This window comes from Dendropsophus ebraccatus, chromosome 4 (assembly GCF_027789765.1).
Source record: "Dendropsophus ebraccatus isolate aDenEbr1 chromosome 4, aDenEbr1.pat, whole genome shotgun sequence".
Taxonomy (NCBI): domain Eukaryota; kingdom Metazoa; phylum Chordata; class Amphibia; order Anura; family Hylidae; genus Dendropsophus; species Dendropsophus ebraccatus.
In genome coordinates, this window is record NC_091457.1 from 149667206 (window position 1) to 149687706 (window position 20501).

A 20501-nucleotide genomic window follows, 5' to 3' on the forward strand; every position below is an offset into this window, starting at 1 on the left:
TTTCAACATGTTGAAAGACGAACGACAGCAACGATCAGCCGATATCGTTCATGTCGGCTAATCATTGCCTTCTATTACACGGAACAATTATTGGCAGATTAATCGATCCGTGTAATAGGGCCTTAAAGAGATATAATAGACCAAGTTTTTGAAGGTTTTTATTAGTTATTTGAAAATTGTTGTAAAAATAAGAAATATGAATCCATCGATAGAAATGAAGACCAGGCTACAGATCACAGGGAACATAAACTAGAGATTTAAATTTATTAACACAATATTGTTCAATAGAACAAACTTCATCCACAAATGGAAATAGTCACAACATGGCTGAAATGTGTGTGACATTCTGTCAATTAGGCCAATACCCGTGTAATGGCTTGGTATATAGAGAGGAGGGGGTAGAATGTGAGTGGCCAATGTCAGACACTTGTTGCCCGCAGGCCATGTGTGTATGTGTACCAATAGGTTCCCATGTTAATAAACACAGGCATTATAAGTGGTAAAAAAAGTTATTATAAAGTAAAAAAAAAAAAAAAAAAAAAAAATAGGGAGCACAAAGCTATGGTGTCCTTGGCAAAAAAATAAAAATAAAAAAATAAATAAAAAAAAATAAAGAGAATTGAATATAGTATAATATATATATATATATATATAATATATATATATATATATATATAAATTATATATTTCTTTCTTTGTTTTTGCTATCCATTTTTACCAAGGAGGCCATAGCTTTGTGCACCCTACAGGACTGAAAAAATAGTATATTATTACTGTGTATATATATATAATATACTATTTTTTCAGTCCTGTAGGGTGCACAAAGCTATGGCCTCCTTGGTAAAAATGGATAGCAAAAACAAAGAAAGAAATATATAATTTATTTTTTATTTAATTTTTTATTTTTATCATGGAGGCCATAGCTTTGTGTGTGTGTAACCTACAGGACTGAACAGAGGGCCTAAATATTCAGAGCAATTTGAGAAAATTGCAATGAATGAAAAAAAAAAATGAAAATTTTTTATATATATATATATATATATATATATATATATATATATATATATATATATATATATATATATATATATATATATATATATATATATATATATATATATAGGGTCCACACAAAGAGGGGGTCCATGGAGCCTCATTTGCGAGTCTTAAAACACGGGAGTAGCCAGATATCCCTCTCTCCAGAGGAAAAAAGCCTGTTGCCAAGGCCAAGAACACCAAACCACCCTGATACGTAGTTCCTCGGGTCCTCACTATGTTGCGAGCTTTGGGACCTAAATAGGGAAACACCAGGGTGACCCCCTATAAGTCAAAGTCTAACTCTGTTGCGAGTATAACGACATAAGACAAGGGTTACCAAGGCCAGGTACCCATCCACAGACAGCTGTTTCAGGGTATTTGCTCCTCGTCAGTGTGGAGCAGGATTCTGGCTACTGGGGCAATGATAAATAGACCAACAAAACAACAATCACTGAGCTCAGTGAAAAAAAAAAAACAATGGAGTACTCATTTAAGATTCTCCACTGATTGCCCGCTACAAAATTTGAATATGGAAAGAATGGGTCCGTGGAACCTCAGCTGCGAGTCTCAAAACATGGGAATAGACAGATATCCCTCTCTACATGCCTCTGCCCCTGGTAGCCCGAATCCTGCACTGACGAGGGGCAAATACCCCGAAACAGCTGTCTGTGGATGGATGCCTAGCCATGGTAACCCTTGTCTTATGTCGTTACACTCGCAACAGAGTTAGACTTTGACTTATAGGGGCCATCCTGGTGTTTCCCTATTTTGGTCCCAATGCTCGCAACAGAGTGAGGACCTGAGGGACTACGTATCAGGGTGGTTTGGTGCTCTCCACACTAGGAGGTACCTCTTGGCAACAGGCTTCCTTCTCTGGAGAGAGGGATATCTGGCTATTCCCGTGTTTTGAGACTCGCAACTGAGGCTCCACAGACCCCCTCTTTGCATATTCAAGTTTTGTAGGGGGCAATCAGTGTAGTCTCTTAAATGAGTACTCTATTGGATTTTTCTTTTCCACTGATCTCCCCGAGCTCAGTGATTGTTGTGTTTGCCAGGTGTCAAACTGCTGCCCCTCAGGAGATGCTGATCCACCTAATAAAGCCTGCTCTTTAATAAACGGCTCAGTACATTTTATTACAGAAGTTTGGATTTTTTTTTTTTTGTGAAGTAAAAATTTCTGTATACTGATCTCTTGTCCTGTGACGCGGGTCAGCGCTGTAAGTAATGCATTGCCTGTAAACAGCGATTATTTATTGAATAAAACCCATGCTGTGCGGGTGGTCCGGGCGGCTGCTTACTGTCACTCCTGGGTTCTGGAACAACTAGCGTAAATTGTCATCTCAGTAAAACATAAATCACCACAACTATATCTATTGCTGAATACACTGTCCTGTCTACCACACTGCAGATATAGGACTGATCAGGTAATTTCTATATGTACATGGATGTCTAGGCGGCTTCTTATTCTTTTCCTCCTGACTGGGGATGAGCGAACCTCAAGCATGCTCGAGTCTATCCGAATCAGAGCATTCGGCATAGCGGGGGCTGCTGAAGTTGGATAAAGCTCTTAAGCTGTCTGGAAAACATTAATACATGGATAGGTTTTCCACATAGCCTTAGGGCTTTATCCAAGTTCAGCAGCCCCCGCTATGCCGAATGCTCGGGTTCGGATAGACTCGAGCATGCTGGAGGTTCGCTCATCTCTACTCCTGACCGATTAACTCAGATTCCAACAGGAACAATTTCTCCTCTAAGCCCTTTAAAGGGGTTATCCAGTGCTGCAAAAACATGGCCACTTTTTCCAGAGACAGCTTTACTCTTGTCTCCAGCTTGGGCGGGGTTTTGCTGCTCAGTTCCATTGAAGTGAATGGAGCTTAATTGCAAACCGCACCTGAACTGGAGACGTGTTGTCTCAAAGAAAGTGGCCATGTTTTTGTAGTGCTGGATAACCCCTTTAACATAGAGGCCATGGAGTTTTAGGTCAGCTACCTATAGTTCGCACTAGAGACAGCTCCTTCCTTCTAGAAGAGACCTCACTGACAAGATACGCCACTTCCAGAGCCTCCTCTTTTCCCATTGTTAACATGTTTGACTGGCTGAGCCCAGTTCCTGTGTATGGATGGAGCTTGGGTGGAGTAGCTGTCAGCAGTACCAGAATAGGATGCCTAGGGCCCACCAGTACAGTGGAGACTGAGGGCCCACCCTAAAGTTACATGCAAATGTTAGCGGTCTCTCTGCCTGTCAATCATTCCCGCACTGCATGCTGACAGGCATTTAACCAGTGTGTCGGAGGTATACATGGAGATATCAGCCACAAGGTATGTAAACATATACCATCATGGTGTACTCACACTCCCTACCTGTGGTAAGCATTGACACAGCTCTCTGCCAGTCTCCCAGTGTATATCCCCGATGCACCGCCTGATCAGTGTGAAGTGTACGGCCATGGCGGCATAGTTGGAGGCAGTTCTGATCTATATACTGTATATACATGATTAGATACCTCTGTCTTTGGCTTTATCAGAGAGAAGAACTTCCACTTCTTGATATTCACGTATTGCATCCAGAATGATATTTCCTTCCTTACTGAACAAGAACAGCATGGGGATTGTAATGTCATCTGTGTTTTTCCCGTCCCCGGCCATTTGGAAGAGCGGAGCGGTATCACTGCTGCTCCCATCGTTGTCATCTGTGAAAATAAGAAAACACAGAGAGATAATGAACATGAGGTACAGGAGGCCGAGGAGGACGTCAGGGGCATGATAGATCTGTACGATCACGTACTGGAATATAATGAGAACATAACGTTCAGTGTAAATACAGAAAACAGACGCTTATTTGTTCCCCAGTGGTGACCAGTGACCCTTTGGAAATTATAATGTGGATTATTACATATAAGAAATAGTCCAGTCTGGAAACTTTTTATAGGAGAAGATCTGATTTACTTTGAGGAACAGAGTATATATCAGTACGTTTTTTCTTTGTCATAATTCATGTCCTGGAATAATGTGACTATTCAGTATTAGTGGCGGTCTAATAAACTAAAGGCTATATGTAACCAGGAGAGACTATGAAGCATTCACGTTAACCTGTAGTACCCATCTGTTTTAGCAAATATGTGAAATATAGCAGAATTTACTGTGCTGAGAAGGTCTGTAATGTACTATACACCCACTCTGTACCCAGCGCTCCCAGCACGGTCCTGAATACACTGTTCCCCTGCTATAGCTATATAGAAGATACAATGAAAAAAGAAACCATCAATTCTAAACTATAAATATACCATGTTCATCCAGAGTAAATATATATGTATATATGAATAATTCCCTGCGTCAACATCACTAGAAACCTAGTACCCAAAGTAAGGAATATTGTATTTTTCAAGAATCCTCATATAGCAGAGAGTTCTGTAGTCTCACTGCTCTTACAGTAAATGTAACCTGACAAATATAGGTTCTAACCTATATCAACGATCAGCCGATTTGGCCGATTATCGTTCTGTGTAATAGTACCCTAAGACAGCCTGATACAGTAAACTAGTTTGTTACCCCTACTAGTCACTGCCTTTATCATACATGAGTATGAAAGAAGATAACACTTACTTCAGATTCCAATAAAAGAGATATAGGACACGTTTCTTAACCGAGATTTTAACAACTTCCAAATCAGCGGATGAAAAATTATAACACCTACCTATAACAATTCCTCCAATGGCCCCCGATTTCTGCACGTTCCTGGCCTTCTCAGCAAACATGCACTGACCCCGCTGCATCAGAGCGATCTTCCCTTTAATGGCATCGGGGTTGGTGACCTCCGAGCAGCCGCTATAAGGCTCCGATCTGGCTACAAATCCCCGACACTGTAATAAAGATGGTTTATCGTGAGACGGATCATAATAAAATGATAGTTTATTATTGCATCTGTTATTTATTCAGTACGTTCCAATTCTCACCACCAGCAAATCGAACCTAATCTCTAAATATGGGATGAAAACATTCAGAGACCATTATCTATACTTTATTTTTATCTCCCAAACCTATAGGTGAACATAAACATATTGGATGCAGAAACCCTCATGCACATTTAACCCTCAAGTTGTAAACTAGTGCCAAATATTAAAGGGGTACTCCACTCCACTCCAACGTCCACTCACCTCCCCGTTTCCAGCGGCGGGTCCCGCATCACGGTGCTCCGGTCCCCGGCCGCTTCCTGGTGTCTGGCGTGGGCCTAAGACGTGACTTCTCAGGTCCGCTCAGCAAGTCAGTGACAGAGGCGGGATCTGAGCGGACTTGAAACGGATCCCGCCTCCGTCACTGACTGGCTGAGCGGACCTGAGACGTATCGTCTCGGGCCCGCGTCAGACACCAGGAAGCGGCCGGGAACCGTGGACCGGAGCGCCGAGATGCGGGACCCGCCGCTGGAAACGGGGAGGTGAGTGGATGTCGTTTCCCTCAGCCCCCCCGCTGGAGTACCACTTTAAAAGCCTACCAAGTATTTAGCAGTACATTTGTAATACTTACTCCTGCAACATTCTTGGATAGGTCCATTCCAAACTGTGCGGGCCCTGCGGTTAATACCACTCTCCCATAGAAGGGGTGGGACACTATCTGCACGGCACGTGGAGGAAGCTGCTGCTCCTTCTGCTGCTGGCTGGAAAGTTCAATCATCTCCTGCATAAAACGCAAACCATCCTCTGCATCTATGGAGCTGGCGGCCTGAAAGAAAACATTTATCTATATTTTATTTGCAATGATAAAGGGGTTGGCCACTTTTGTAGTAAAATAGTTCAGTGTACAGTATTAGTAAGTGTACTCACTGTATATACGGACAGCAGCTCCCTGTGTACTCACTGTATATACGGACAGCAGCTCCCTGTGTACTCACTGTATATACTGACAGCAGCTTCCTGTATACTCACTGTATATACTGACAGCAGCTCCCTGTGTACTCACTGTATATACTGACAGCAGCTCCCTGTGTACTCACTGTATATACGGACAGCAGCTCCCTGTGTACTCACTGTATATACTGAGCGCAGCTCCCTGTGTACTCACTGTATATACTGACAGCAACTCCCTGTGTACCTCAAAGAGATAAAATCAGACTCCCCTCCTACAGGCTGGGCTGTCCTGCTCTGTTGTGAATCTGTCTATAAGATGGCTAACATGGAGGAGCATGTGACCATGCCCCACCTCCCAGTGTCCATCACTAAGCCTGTATATGCCTATGGAGGACAATTGGGGGGCGGGGCATGGTCACATGCTCCTCCATGTGGGCCATCTTATGGACAGACTCGTCACAGAGCAGGACGGCACAGCCTGGAGGAGGGGAGTCTGATTTTAGCTCTATGAGGTGGACAGTATATACATTGAGCAGACTTACTAATACTGTACACTGAACTATTTTACTATAAAGTGGCCAACCCCTTTAATTAGGGCTGGGCAGTATACCGCAAAAATACCGATACCGTCACTCGCGTCGGTTAACCGACCTCAACTTAGCCAGGACGGTATCTGTGGTATTTTTGTTTTTCTATCTCCCTGTCAGTGCCCCCTCCCTGCGCCCGTCCTGTGAGAGCACCCCCCGCACACACGCGCGCTGCCCGGCATTAGCGCTGTACATTATGTGTAGGGGCACTAATATCAGAGCGGGAGGTGGTGGACAAGCAGCAGTGTAAGAATGCCCCGCCCCCCAAAGTCCCGTCCAAGCGCCCGCCCTCCTCACCCGTCCGGGCCCGTCTGAGGCTCCTCACCTCACCCGTCCGATACCCCCCACCGGTCCGGTCCAGTCTGCGGCTCCTCACCTCACCCGTCCGATGCCCCCCACCCCATCGGTCCAGTCCAGTCCGAGGGCCCCCCACCTCTCCCGTCCGAGGCTCCCCCCCACACACCCGGCCGGCAAACACTGCACATGTTTTCCTGTGTGTGTAGGGACGCCGGCGAGTCAGAGCTGGAGGAGCAGCATTTGGGAGCGGTTGCCCTGTACTTCCCTAAGTAACAGTACAGGAGTGTAGCATAGGAGGAATGAATGGGCTGCAGCAGGCAGGATAAGTTATAGGAGACATTACTGTGTGTGGCATTCTGCCTGCTGCAGCCCATTTATTCCTCCTATGTTACAGCCCTGTACTGTTACTGAGGGAACTGCAGGTCCCAGCATGCACCTCCTTGTATAGTAATACAACCCCCCCCTATAGTCATACACCCCTGTCCACCCCCCCCTGTATAGTCATACACCCCTGTCCACCCCCCCCTGTATAGTCATACACCCCTATCCCCCCCCCTGTACAGTCATACACACCTGTCCGCCCCCCCGTACAGTCATACACCCCTGTCCGCCCCCCCCCCCGTACAGTCATACACCCCTGTCCGCCCCACTGTATAGTCATACACCCCTATCCCGCCCCCCCCTGTACAGTCATACACACCTGTCCGCCCCCCTGTATAGTCATACACCCCTATCTCCCCCCCCCCCTGTACAGTCATACACCCCTGTCCGCCCCCCCCCGTACAGTCATACACCCCTGTCCGCCCCAACCCTGTACAGTCATACACCCCTGCCCACACACCCCTTTACAGTCACACACCCCTGTCCCCCCCCCGTTACAGTCATACACCCCTGTATAGTCATACACCCCTGTCCGCCCCCCCCTGTATAGTCATACAACCCTACCTGTCCCCCCTGTATATATAGTCATACACCCCTATCCGTCCCCCCTGTAAAGTCATACACCCCTATTCCCCCCCCCTGTACAGTCATACACCCCTGTCCGCCCCCCCCTGTATAGTCATACACCCCTATCTGCCCCCCCTGTATAGCCATACACCCCTATCCCCCCCTGTATAGTCATACACCCCTGTCTGCCCCCCTGTATAGTCATACACCTCTGTCCGCCCCCCTGTATAGTCATACACCCCTGTATAGCCATACACCCCTATCCCCCCCTGTATAGTCATACACCCCTGTCTGCCCCCCTGTAGTCATACACCCCTATCCCGGCCTGTATAGTCATACACCCCTATCTGCCCCCCCTGTATAGTCATACACCCCTGTATAGTCATACACCCCTATCCCCGCCTGTATAGTCATACACCCCTGTCTGCCCCCCTGTATAGTCATACACCCCTACCCGTCCCCCCTGTATATAGTCATACACCCCTGTCTGCCCCCCTGTATAGTCATACACCCCTACCCGTCCCCCCTGTATATAGTCATACACCCCTATCCGTCCCCCCTGTATAGTCATACACCCCTATCTGCCCCCTGTATAGTCATACACCCCTATTCCCCCCCTGTACAGTCATACACCCCTGTCCGCCCCCCCCTGTATAGTCATACACCCCTGTCCGCCCCCCTGTATAGTCATACACCCCTGTCCCCCCCCCCCCCCTGTATAGTCATACGCCCCTGTATAGCCATACACCCCTATCCCCCCCTGTATAGTCATACACCCCTATCCCCGCCTGTATAGTCATACACCTCTGTCTGCCCCCCTGTATAAGTCATACACCCCTGTCAACCCCCCTGTATAGTCATACACCCCTGTCCGCCCCCCTGTATAGTCATACACCCCTATCTGCCCCCCCCCCCTGTATAGTCATCCCCCCCTGTATAGCCATACACTCCTATCCCCCCCCCTGTATAGTCATACACCCCTGTCTGCCCCCCTGTATAGTCATACACCCCTATCCCCGCCTGTATAGTCATGCTCAGTTAGTTCTTTTTTAGTTTTTTTGATATTGCCAGTTTTTCATAGCAAGTGGGTGTGGTTTGCCAAAAAGGGAGTGTTAAAATTATCGTTCAGTTATAGTTACCGTGGCTACATGTGCGATTAACCGCGATATTGATTTTGGCCCATATCGCCCAGCCCTACCTTTAATACATATAAAATATCAAGCGACTATAGCAGAGCATTGTATCCCCCCCCCAATTACATCAGCCCTTTATAACCATACTCTTACCTGGTTGGCATGTTGGACAAGCTGAACTCTTCCATCTTTCAGATGTAACAGACTCACACCCATCTTTTTCAGGATATCCAAATGTTCTGGGTTGCTGGCCATAAAATCCCTGGCACGTAATGGCGGCCTGTTCCCATTGCTGGAAATCTCATCCCTAAAAGGTTAAAGTTCCAAATTAGTTCTATGATTTATAAATAATTTTAAATGTGAAATGAAAATTAATAAGAAGCAGGTTTTAAAATTCCTTAGAGCCCTCATTTCAGGAAACAGGTATGTCTATATACAATGCCATGTGGCCTCATGGTGACTTTTTAGATAGTAGGTGGACCCACAGCGGTCTGAAAAACGACACTGGATGCAGATCCATAATATACTTACATTCGTGAAGTGGTGCGGGGACAGTTCTTATCCACCACATTTTTTAAGGGCTCCCTGATGCTCTGAGCGTACAAAGGATCATTGCGAAACAAAATCTGTGTATTTGGGCAGGACCAATCAAAGTTGCTGTCATCGAGTTCTGTGTACTGCGTGGTCTGGAACAGAAAACATATCAGAAACAAACCCAAAGTTAAAACCACACTGATAAATGTAAAAAAAAAAATAAAAAAAAAAATCAAGATGTAATATGCGGCCACCAAGGAACCCTAATTTGCATGGCTACAGCGCCACCTATTGGTGACTTTTTGGACATTTTTTTTTAAATTTTATTTTATATATGACAGCTGCATCGGCAGCAGAGTGCCCTCCAGAGCATTCAGAAGTGGGAAAGTTAAGGTTCGCTAACCCTGAAATACTAAATCGGAGGGACAGTAACCCTCTTTTTATACCCATGAGCCATGTTTGACAGGTAAACAGTTACATGAATAATACAATGATAAAAGGTAATGATAGGATTCATTATACACATACTTTGTTTTTCTTCCCTTGTGTGTGATTTGCTGTGGACAACCATAGTGGTAACAGATGAGCTTCTGTAGTAAAGATGTAATCCTCTATATCGAAGGTAAGGTCTTCCCTCTCAGAAAACAGCAGGTACAGGTACTTAAACATCTCTGCCAGGAAAAAGGAGTCCATCCTGGAAGAAGAGGTAAAGAGTAAGCGGCGGAATTCAGAAAACACGGAAAAGAAACTTAGAACACATGTCCGCTTGTTCTAACCAAGTATGTCTACAAAGAGAATGGGAGGAACGGCTTTCTTGGCCAACAGAAATTGAATGTGTAGGAATTTCTCAGAAACTCAGAACTCACAGAAAAATGTCTGTAGTGTTTACAGTCTCACTGATGGGCCATATTACATTTCTAGGTGAAATTATCTTATGATAAAGTGTATCCATCTCATACCTGTGCTTGGAGGGCAGCCATGCAAAATCTCTACAGGTTAAAGGAGAAGTCCCACCAAATGTAAAATTGTGGGATAAAGCAATATAATACAATGTATATCCGAGGGTTATATAACATATACACACTTACCTGTCTTCATGGCTTCCAGTTCTCACATCTTTCACAGCTGCAAATCCACATGGGACACGGGCGTATTTATTCAGATTTTCAATGATTGTTTTGCCCACTTCTAGGTAATACGGATCACCGGTGGCCTTTAAAAAATGTTTAAAATCCATATATAAAAAAAGTCATACAGAAAATTCTCAAAATTCTTAGCAATACTTGGTCAAAGTTCTTACTTTATACAAGAAGTAGGTGCTCTCTGCAAACTCCGGTCTTAGGGGGTGCTGGGCCCAGTGCACTCTGAAGTCCGTTGTGAAGGCCTGAAACATGTATAGAAATATAACCCTCATTACGTGGACACATCATAGCTGACTAGTAGCTTATATTTTCAGCTGAAATAAGTTCATGGCATACAAATCTAGAAAACCAATACTAATATCTAAACTAGAATAAGAAAATCAATATTCATCAGGTAAACAAACATAAAGAACACACTAAAAGGGGGCAGAAAAAATGACCGTATACTTTCAAAAGCTTCTCCTAATGAAGCACCAGTACACGTGTACTCTGTGTGATACACAGCCATGCACTTACCTCTGGCAGGAAGTTGTGTTTCTTTATGACCTGATACAACATTTCATGGGTTTCTATGGCGGGTCTTATGTCTCCTTTTAAGACCTTTAAAAAAAAAAAATAATTAAAAATTAAAAAGTGCATCAAAACAAATACAATGGTTCACTAGTGTAAACTCGTAGGGTTTAACCCTTAAAAGCTATGGGGACATACAGGAATTAAAAAAAAAAATGAAGCAGGAAAAGGTCTGGACACCAGTGAAGTAAATGGGAGCTGCAGTACCGCAGCATGGCCACTACACCATATATGGAGCTGTCTGCCTATGACAGTCTTCTTTGTGTAGGAGGCCACATCCACCGATCGGTGTCAGATGTTAGATATACACCGATTGGATATAAATGGCCTCTCTCCCCTAAGGTTAGTCCCCCCCAAAAAAACCTGTTTATTAACAAGACCCTAATGAAAAAGGATGAATGTGTTGTAAGCCATAAAAGGTTCTGTACATAGTTCATTATATAAGAAAAAAATAAAATAAAATAATAATAATAATAATAATAATAATAATAATAATAATAATAATAATAATAATAATAAATATATATACACATATATATGTGTGTATGTATGTGTATGGTCATATACATCCTCTCCCACTCTTCTACTGCTACAGGGGTATAAGCCCTTCATGTGCAGCCCCCATAGATCCCAGCCTGACATCAGTGTCCTCCATACCACACCAAAGATGCATAGGAGACCTATCTGGGCAACTCTGAGGGTGACATAAGGGTCTCCTGAATAGCAGACCCATATATTACATGTCGGACTTTACAATGTGGTTTCCTCATGTGTCAATTCATACCTGTAAGCCAGGGAAAAAGGCAAGAAGGGAATCCATCCAGGTGCGGGCTGTGAGCATCGGCTTGTGTATGTGAACATCAAGTAGTAGCGGTGGCTGACTTATATACCGCATAATGGCATCATAATGCTGAACATTGAGAGAGTAGTTAGACAGTGGTATTACTAAAACAGCTTTAGAAATTAATCATAATCTTTATAAATATAACAGTGCCAAAATTGTGACAGGATCAGGGAGCAGGTGAGTACGATTATTACTTGGAACTGAGACACCTGTCATTGACCGGAGTCCCTGCCCCTCTACAATAAGCAGTGATGATCCTTACAGGGAGGTAAGTGGTAATGATGCGCATAATCATTTGGGGGGAGATTTTTTTTCAAACATGGTGTAAAGTGAAACTGGCTCAGTTGCCCCTAGCAACCAATCAGATTCCATCTTTAATTTTCCAAAGAGTCTGTGAGGAATGAAAGGTGGAATCTGATTGGTTGCTAGGGGCGACTGAGCCAGTTTCACTTTACACCATATTTGATAAATCTCCCCCTTAGTTCCTTATACACTAACACAAGAATTCTGAGCCTTGCCCACTGAACAGGAGGCATAAAGCATATACCTCCTGCTCAATATGTAGATTCCATACAGAGCAGGGGTTCCAGTAATTTTGACAGGAGTGCCTGTTCCTATGCCACAGGTGTCCCACATGCGGCCCAGCTGCTGCAAAAACTACAATTCCCATCATGCCTGGACAGGCAAAGCTTTGGCTGTCTGGGAATGATGGTATTTGTAGTTTTGCAACAGGTGGGCCATATGACTGTACATACACTATATATCACTTATTGTATGGTCCATGGAGGTAAGTAGCGAGAATAAGGTTCAGCTATGCAACATATTCCATAGCACTTTGTGTGTGTATGATCACCAGAAATGAAAGCTGAATAAGATAAGTAATGTTTCCTGGCAGAGACATCCCTGATACCTGCGGAGAACAGTGTAACACTGGAGTCTACAGCTGCCCATACACCAGGGGTGGGGAACCTCCGGCCTGCAGCTCTCCTGTGACGTGCGCCTCTCTGGTGGGGCAGGAGCCGGCATACACAGTATCTTCCTGTGTGTCTGATGGCTGCCAGACACAGGAGGATGCTGTGAGTACCGTCTCCTTCCCCACCAGAGCGGTGAATGTCTTCCTTCTCCTGTGGGCCGCGTGTGATGACGTCATTTCATCGCACACCGCCTGCAGGAGAAGACGGGCACAGGCTAGAGGGGAGAGAAGAGGACCTGGGCAGCGTGGGAGCGGAGGAAAGGCGAGTGGTATTTTTAATTTTTTTTTATTTGAGACGGAAACTGGGGATTAACTAGAGCCACCAGGGGCATGACTGGGGGGGTTAACTAGAGCTACCAGGGGCCTCAATAAGGGGTTAACTAGAGCTACCAGGGGCCTCAATAAGGGGTTAACTAGAGCTAACTGGAGCATCAATAAGGGGTTAACTAGAGCTACCAGGGGCATCACTGGGGGTTAACATCAGCGACCAGGGAAGTCACTGGGTGTTTCTTAGGACTACCAGGGGCGTCACTGGGGATTAACTCTTTCTACCGGGCATCACTAAGGATTCGCATCAGGTACTAGAGGTATCACAGAGTGTTAACAACAATAGCAGGGGCATTAGGGGAACAATACTTTGCCTTGCCCCGGGTGATGCAAACCCACGCTACTAACTACCGAGCACAGTATGTGGCCCTCAAATTATTTTATTAATGCCCGACTGACCCTCGACAGGGAAAAGGTTCCCCACCCCTGCCATACACAGAAAACAGAAGTCAGCCAATATAGCAGATTCTGACCATCTCATCCAATCTTTTTGTGAAAATTATTGGCAAACTACCCACCGTCTGCCAGTCTGAATTCTGTTTGGCTAAAACTACATGTGCATAGTACGATAAGGCACCATGTACTGTCCACATTGTACTCTTTCTAATGCTGGCATCATAATCTAAATGCTTAAACAAATAATCTGACACACGATTGATTGGCCGTATTTTGGCCGATACTAAGGGTCTTTTCACATTACCTGATCAGCAGCAATCTGTGGCAGCACACAAGCACTTATCAGTGAGAACTGCGCTCATTTGCAGCGCTTTAACATCCGCGCAGTTCCTGACTGGAGTACCCCTTTAATGCCTGATCAGTGGGGGTCCAACTGAATGAATGGAGCTCATCCACCACTGCTCCATACATACAGGGAGACACGGGACCCACAGTGATCAGCGGACTTCCTAACCGTTGGACTCGGGATCAGACAATTACAAAGGTGATCAGCTTTGATACTTGGATAACCCCTTTGTGTCTGTTTGAAGCTTCATTGTTTTGGTTGGTAAACTTTATATGATCAAGTAACAACGGGTAAAGCCTCAGATACTTTGGGATAAGCATAAAGCTAAGGTTACACGGCCGTTCCCGGTCCTTCGACTCCATCACTTAAATGAGTAATAGAGGCGAGCGAAGCAGAGGCTCCTCATCATGTAGCCCTATCCTACAGAAGGTAGGAGCTGATCAGTGCAAAGTTTCAGGTTATAAACAAATGTTGCTAGAGCAGAATCCAGAAGGAGCAACGCGCGAGCGCCCCCCCACAGCCCACTTGGAAATAAACACAGATAAGATGCTTTGTAACAGGAATCACCAATTATATAAACTGTATAAAAAGTTTATGTCTATAGAGGTGCATGCATGTTGAGGTTGTATATCACTATACAGAGAGAATACAGTATATATAATATAATTATATATAAAAAAAAATATATATATATATATATATATACACACACACACATACATAATTATAATATATATATATATATATATATATAAATATATATATATATATAAATATGTGTATGTATTATCTATCTATCTGTCTATCTATCTATCACACACAGACTACAGACTATCCACCTACTGTAGACTATCCACCTACTGTATTAAATCTTTCCAGGTAGTTGTCATCCCCGAGCAGCACGTACGCCTTCAGTAAATACTCATAGTAGGAATCTATGCCGGCACCAACTCCACTGTCTTAAAAGAGAAAATAAAATTTTAAACGATGCATCCACGAAGATAGTGCTGTGTCTGCAGTACATATACAGAAGTGATCTAGTCTTATAAAAATAGGCAAATATCCACAGTGGTGTAATAAGAGACACTAAGGATGTTCAGCATGTCTGTCTGTACCCATGTAAAAGTGCAGCGAGTTGTCTTATCAAACAGCTGATGGGTGGGGATGGCAGGAGCTAGTACCCTGGCCAATCTAATATAGATGGCCGATCCTAAGGATATTTGAAGGGATACTCCAAAGTCAGTTTATTATAATAGTTAAAAATTCTATAAAAGCATATAGCATGGCTTATGCGTCTGTCCTACTTCTAAAACCACTAAACATCTATTAGTATTATATTTCTGCTCCGACATCAGATAGATATTGTGCTTCCTGGCTAAGCAGTACGACAATTCCTAGAATGCATTGCTTACCCTCAGCTGTCTAACAAAGCCCTCCTAAAAGTGCTCCGCCCAAAGCTGCGGCAGAGCATCGCTCTATAGGAAAAGGCTGCAAAAGTAGCAGTATTCAGTCTCCTCCTCTGCTTGTGGCATTGTTCAGCACAAGGCAGAATGCTGTGAAAACTCTCCAATTTTATATATTAATATTATAATATCAATATATAAGTTATAAGTTATGTCTTGGGCAGATAACTTCCTTTTAAAAATACACAGGCGCTAATTTTTCAAAGGGTGGAAAATATACACTGGCGTAAGCTGCCCAAAGCAACCAATTACAGCTCAGCTTATCTTTTACCAGAGCTGAAAGCTGAGCTGTGATTGGCTGATATGGTATTCATATTAGAATCCACATTTTAGACATAGTTAAAAGTCACATGGGTAGGACGTTTATCAGACATAAATGGCATATCCTCTGGCTTACCTACTAAAGCGTTGGCTGTCCAGGCATGATGGGAGTTGTAGTTTTGCAACAGCTGGAGACGCGAAGGTTCCCCATCCCTGTACTAAACTGTCCTGATAATAATGTAACTTTGACCTCTGATGCTTAATCTTAACTAATACAGAATATAATAATACAAGTAAAATTAGAATACTGTACTTCATTCTTACCTTTACGCACCCAGTCTCCCGTGTGAATGTTTATTGTCACACCCACTAAGTTACTGCTGCGCTGCCGCTTCTCCCAGATGAAATCCAGGGCTTTTCGTGCGTGTTCCTGTTACAAAAAGAGAAGTCATAAATGATTTAGTGCTACAAATCTATTGATTTCAGTAATCAGAATAATAACTACTAATAATAATAGTCCTCCAGCATTTATTCACACATATAATGCAAACCAGCTGCAGTGTCATTTGTTTCATCCCAGCTCAGTTCCATCCACACATTTTATGGCTGCTGGGACACATGACCAACACACGTCCAGAGCTTTCTCTCCTGTCATCATGGCCTACCAAATCCTTCCTGACACCTCCCTTCCTTATTCCTCTATAGGTATCCCATGCAAGCAAGCTTCCTAAAAAAGGAATAGTCCCATCTCAACTAACATAGTTATACTCATAGTGCTCATTGAGAAAAATATTTTTGCAAATACATTTATGTAGAAAACTTGCCTCTTTCTCATGATATGCTTCTCTTTCTTTCCCTTCCCTTGTTGACAGATTGTTGTCCAAGATTACAGACCACCACCACTCTGCTCTATAAGCAGCGGTTGGGCTATAAAAAGCTCCTGGGCTCTCCCTGTCCACCTGTGAGTAGGATCTTCAGTGTATTCCTATGAGGTGAAGCTTCACAGGGCCCTCCCACTGCTTGTAACAGCTGACATGGAGACATGTATCACAAGGGGACAGGCTGATTGCTGCATCTTATAGGGATACACTGAGACTCTATAGTGTGAATTATGGGACAGTAAGTCTATATCACTGATCCATCACTAACTAGTAAGGACAGTGTGATGAAATGCAACTTCACTGCAAAATCAGAGAAACCATGGGAAATGCAGGCCAAAGAGCGAGTTCATTAGGAGTATATCAGAATGGAAGAAGCAGCCAATATGGCAACTTAAAGCGACTCTGTACCAACAATCTGACCCCCCCAAACCGCTTGTACCGTCATATAGCTGCTTTTAATCCAAGATCTGTCCTGGGGTCCGTTCGGCAGGTGATGCAATTATTGTAATAAAAAACAACATTTAAACTTGCAGCCCTATGTCAAATTGGCGTGGCCTACAGTGTGTACGCCCTAGAATTGCAACGTCTCTCCTCCCCTCCTCCCCGCCCTTCTCATCACTAGGAAAGCCAACCAGTAGGATTTTTCCTATTTATCACCTGAACACTGCACAGGTGCCTTAACGATCCAGTTCATGTGCAGTGTTCACACAGGTGATGAATAGGAGAAATTGCTCTAGGTCAGTGATGGCTAACCTTGACACTCCAGCTGTTGCAAAACTACAACTCCCATCATGCCTGGGCAGCCAAAGCCATATCTTTAGTTGTTCAGGTATGATGGGAATTGTAGTTTTGCAACAGCTGGAGTGTCAAGGTTAGCCATCACTGCTCTAGGTGCATTCCTACTGATGAAGAGGGCGGGGAGGAGGGACGGAGGGGTGGTGCAAGCCTAGGGAACAGACACACTAGGCCACGCCAATTAGACACAGGGCTGCAAGTTTAAAAGTTGTTTTTTAGGACAATAACTGCATCACCTGCTGAATGGACCCCAGGACAGATCTTGGATTAAAAGCAGCTATCCGATGGTACAAGCGGCTTGGGGGGGGGGGGGGGCGGCAGATTGTGGGTACAGAGTCGCTTTAACTTTCATACACAAAGGCATAAACAGGAAAACCTAGTAATAGTCTCTGCTGCAATATACTGGCATTTTTTTTCTTTTGCTATTAAAGCAGGTGTGTGATATTCAAACCAACAGGAAGTGTCATACAGAAAACAGTGTATTCAGGAAGCAGATCTCATGTGGGTTTCTGGGGTTAATTCAGGAGATGAAAATTCAATTATATTTTTTCATCACACTGTTTACACCGGACTTGTGGTCACACAAACCAGAATTACTGCAGATGTTACATTCAGAGCAGTGATAGCAAACTTTTTTTGAGGAAATTTTCTGCATCAAGTCTGGTTTATCTTCAGGGATAATGATCTTTTCTATAGGACATAAGGTGGAGACACCCATCTGCATACAGGGTGGGATGGTTGCAGAGGAACCAAAGGATATATGAAGAATATTGTGCATGAGGGTCCAGTGCAGTAGGATTAATCATGGCTTCAGAAACTATACATGTGGGTATCAGACTACAATTCCCATCATGTATTGCTATCCTCCTCCACCTGGCTGCTAAAAGATCAAGTCTCCAGCTTCTCATGGAGCTCATATACTGCTCCCTCACATTAGTTCCTAATACCCATAATCTCTTTCATACTTTAACAGCTCCGCCTCCCACAACTCCTAGTGCTGCAACTGAGCATGTGCGACCAGAGAGCTAAAACTAAACTATGGGTCGTAGGACTAGGCAATGAGTTATAAACAGAATTTATTTAACTACTATACTTATATATTTACTTTTATAGTTTTAAAAGTTTTTGAATACTGGTATACCCCTTTAAGAGCATTTCTGGTCACTCCAATTTTTATTTTGTGTCCGACAATTTAACTAGAGACGCTTTTCTATACAGCTCAGATCAGCGTGTTGTGAATCTATCCATCGGTTTCCGGGTAACTTCCCCTATATCACATCATGGGCTCGTTCGCTTCTACCTTGGCTTCAAAATTTTTTCTCCTAAACACATTACTCCCCTGGGAGCATCCAAAACACACACACACACACTTAAAAGGAGTTTTCCCGCAAAAATATATATATATTTTTTTTTTTTTTTTTTTCAAATCAACTGATTTAAAAAAGGTTATATAGATTTGTAATTTAAAAATCTCAAGTCTTCCCATACTTATCAGCTTCTGTATGTCCTGCAGGAAGTTGTGCTTTCTTATCAGTCTGACACAGTGCTTTCTGTTGCCACCTCTGTCCAGAGCAGTAGCCAATCCCCATATAATGCCTCTTCAGCTCTGCACAGTACCTGACATGGACAGAGGTGGCAGCAGAGAGCACAGTGTCAGACTGGAAAGAATACACCACTTCCTGCAAGCCATACAGCAGCTGATAAGTACTGGACAACTTAAGATTTTTTTTTTAAATAGAAGTAAACTACAAATCTATAACACTTTCTGACACCAGTTGATTTGAAAGAAAAAGATTTTCGCCAGAGTACCCCATTAAATAGTAAGTGGTACTTGCATTTTATTCTTAGTTTAGCTTGTGCTTTAGTCTAATTTCATCAACTTATAAATGCAAACTCCATGTCAGCTATTTAGAAATTGTCCGATTAGATAAGAAATACAAACTACAACACTGCATGGACAAACCTCAAATATGGCTATTCCTGTAAACCGGCTGAGAGCTGCAAACTCTAGGATGAGGGTCCCGGCACAGGCGGTACATGTGTCTGTCTCAGTACCTGTACGAGCCTCAGGCCTCCTGACACCAAACTTCAGATTGACCTTAAGGAAAGAACAAAAGAGTAAAATAAGAGTCTTGTAGGAAGTATGTAAGGTATATTAGCTATACACACTCATGTCTGATCTGGTCAGGAGGTTATATCAATTATATGTGACTGGTTGGGAACTTTTGTTGCATTCCAGATTATCAGGCTCACATGTTGCTGGATAAACAGGTTACTACTTTACTGCAATGTAACGCCACTAAACTAAATGTTGCAACATGGGCGTCTCTGATGTTGGGAACTGCAGGGCTGCCTAAGCTGCACAGCACTATACAGAGAAGGGTACCACGCCCTATTTGCTGTATTTTCTTATTAGGATACACAATACCCAGGAGGAGGCTGCCTGTCACTATAGCACAATGTGGCAGCCTCTCCACAGTCATTATTACCGCTCGCTCTGCCAGTGGCTTTAGTATGGACCCTTCTCTATGTAGCACTGTACTGCAGCTCTGGATCAGGGCAGGGGAGCGGGCACTTCAGGGTTTAGACAACCCTGCAGTTCCTGACACAAATACTGGTGGCAGAAGTGGGGGCCGTATCACTGCCACTCAGCATAACTTGATTGAGAAAAAAAAACCAAAACATTTTAATAAAGTTATAGTCCAAACTAGAATTTAAAAAAATTATATTAATAAATTATTATTAATTGTATTTTTAATACTAATATAATTATATTGATAATAATAATAATAATAATAATAATAATAATAGTAAATAATAATAATACATACTGCTAGGAGGCTCTGGACACTTACTCTTGGATAAGGAAGACCACTTGTAGTGTTGAAAGCTGGGAGAAGTTTGTAGCCGAGCTCTTTAGCCATGTGTAACAATTCATCATTGTACCACAACATCTGCTCCCCCTTCTCTTTTAGCATGATGGCAACCGAGTGTCCCCCAAGAAGTCCCCTAAAAACAGAAAAAGAACACACGCTGATATTCCATACTATGGTTCACCGTTCGATCCAACAAAGCAAAAACAAAATAGATTTCATACAACATAGTGCAACCGTACCGCAATTGTGT

General features: G+C 43.5%; 1 protein-coding gene across 1 annotated transcript in view; it reads right to left on the reverse strand.

Annotated features, from left to right (window-relative positions):
* Positions 1-20501, reverse strand: part of EDEM3 (ER degradation enhancing alpha-mannosidase like protein 3) — a 48438-nt gene that overhangs the window by 9191 nt on the left and 18746 nt on the right. Inside the window, exons 6-19 of the mRNA XM_069967439.1 lie at positions 20231-20384; positions 19339-19473; positions 16024-16129; positions 14837-14934; positions 11874-11999; positions 11036-11119; positions 10678-10761; positions 10466-10590; positions 9906-10071; positions 9375-9529; positions 8997-9150; positions 5559-5753; positions 4732-4897; positions 3542-3727 (exon numbers count right to left, since the gene is read on the reverse strand). Of these exons, the coding sequence (XP_069823540.1) occupies positions 3542-3727; positions 4732-4897; positions 5559-5753; positions 8997-9150; positions 9375-9529; positions 9906-10071; positions 10466-10590; positions 10678-10761; positions 11036-11119; positions 11874-11999; positions 14837-14934; positions 16024-16129; positions 19339-19473; positions 20231-20384 (1934 nt within the window). The remainder of the gene's footprint in view (positions 1-3541; positions 3728-4731; positions 4898-5558; positions 5754-8996; positions 9151-9374; positions 9530-9905; positions 10072-10465; positions 10591-10677; positions 10762-11035; positions 11120-11873; positions 12000-14836; positions 14935-16023; positions 16130-19338; positions 19474-20230; positions 20385-20501) is intronic.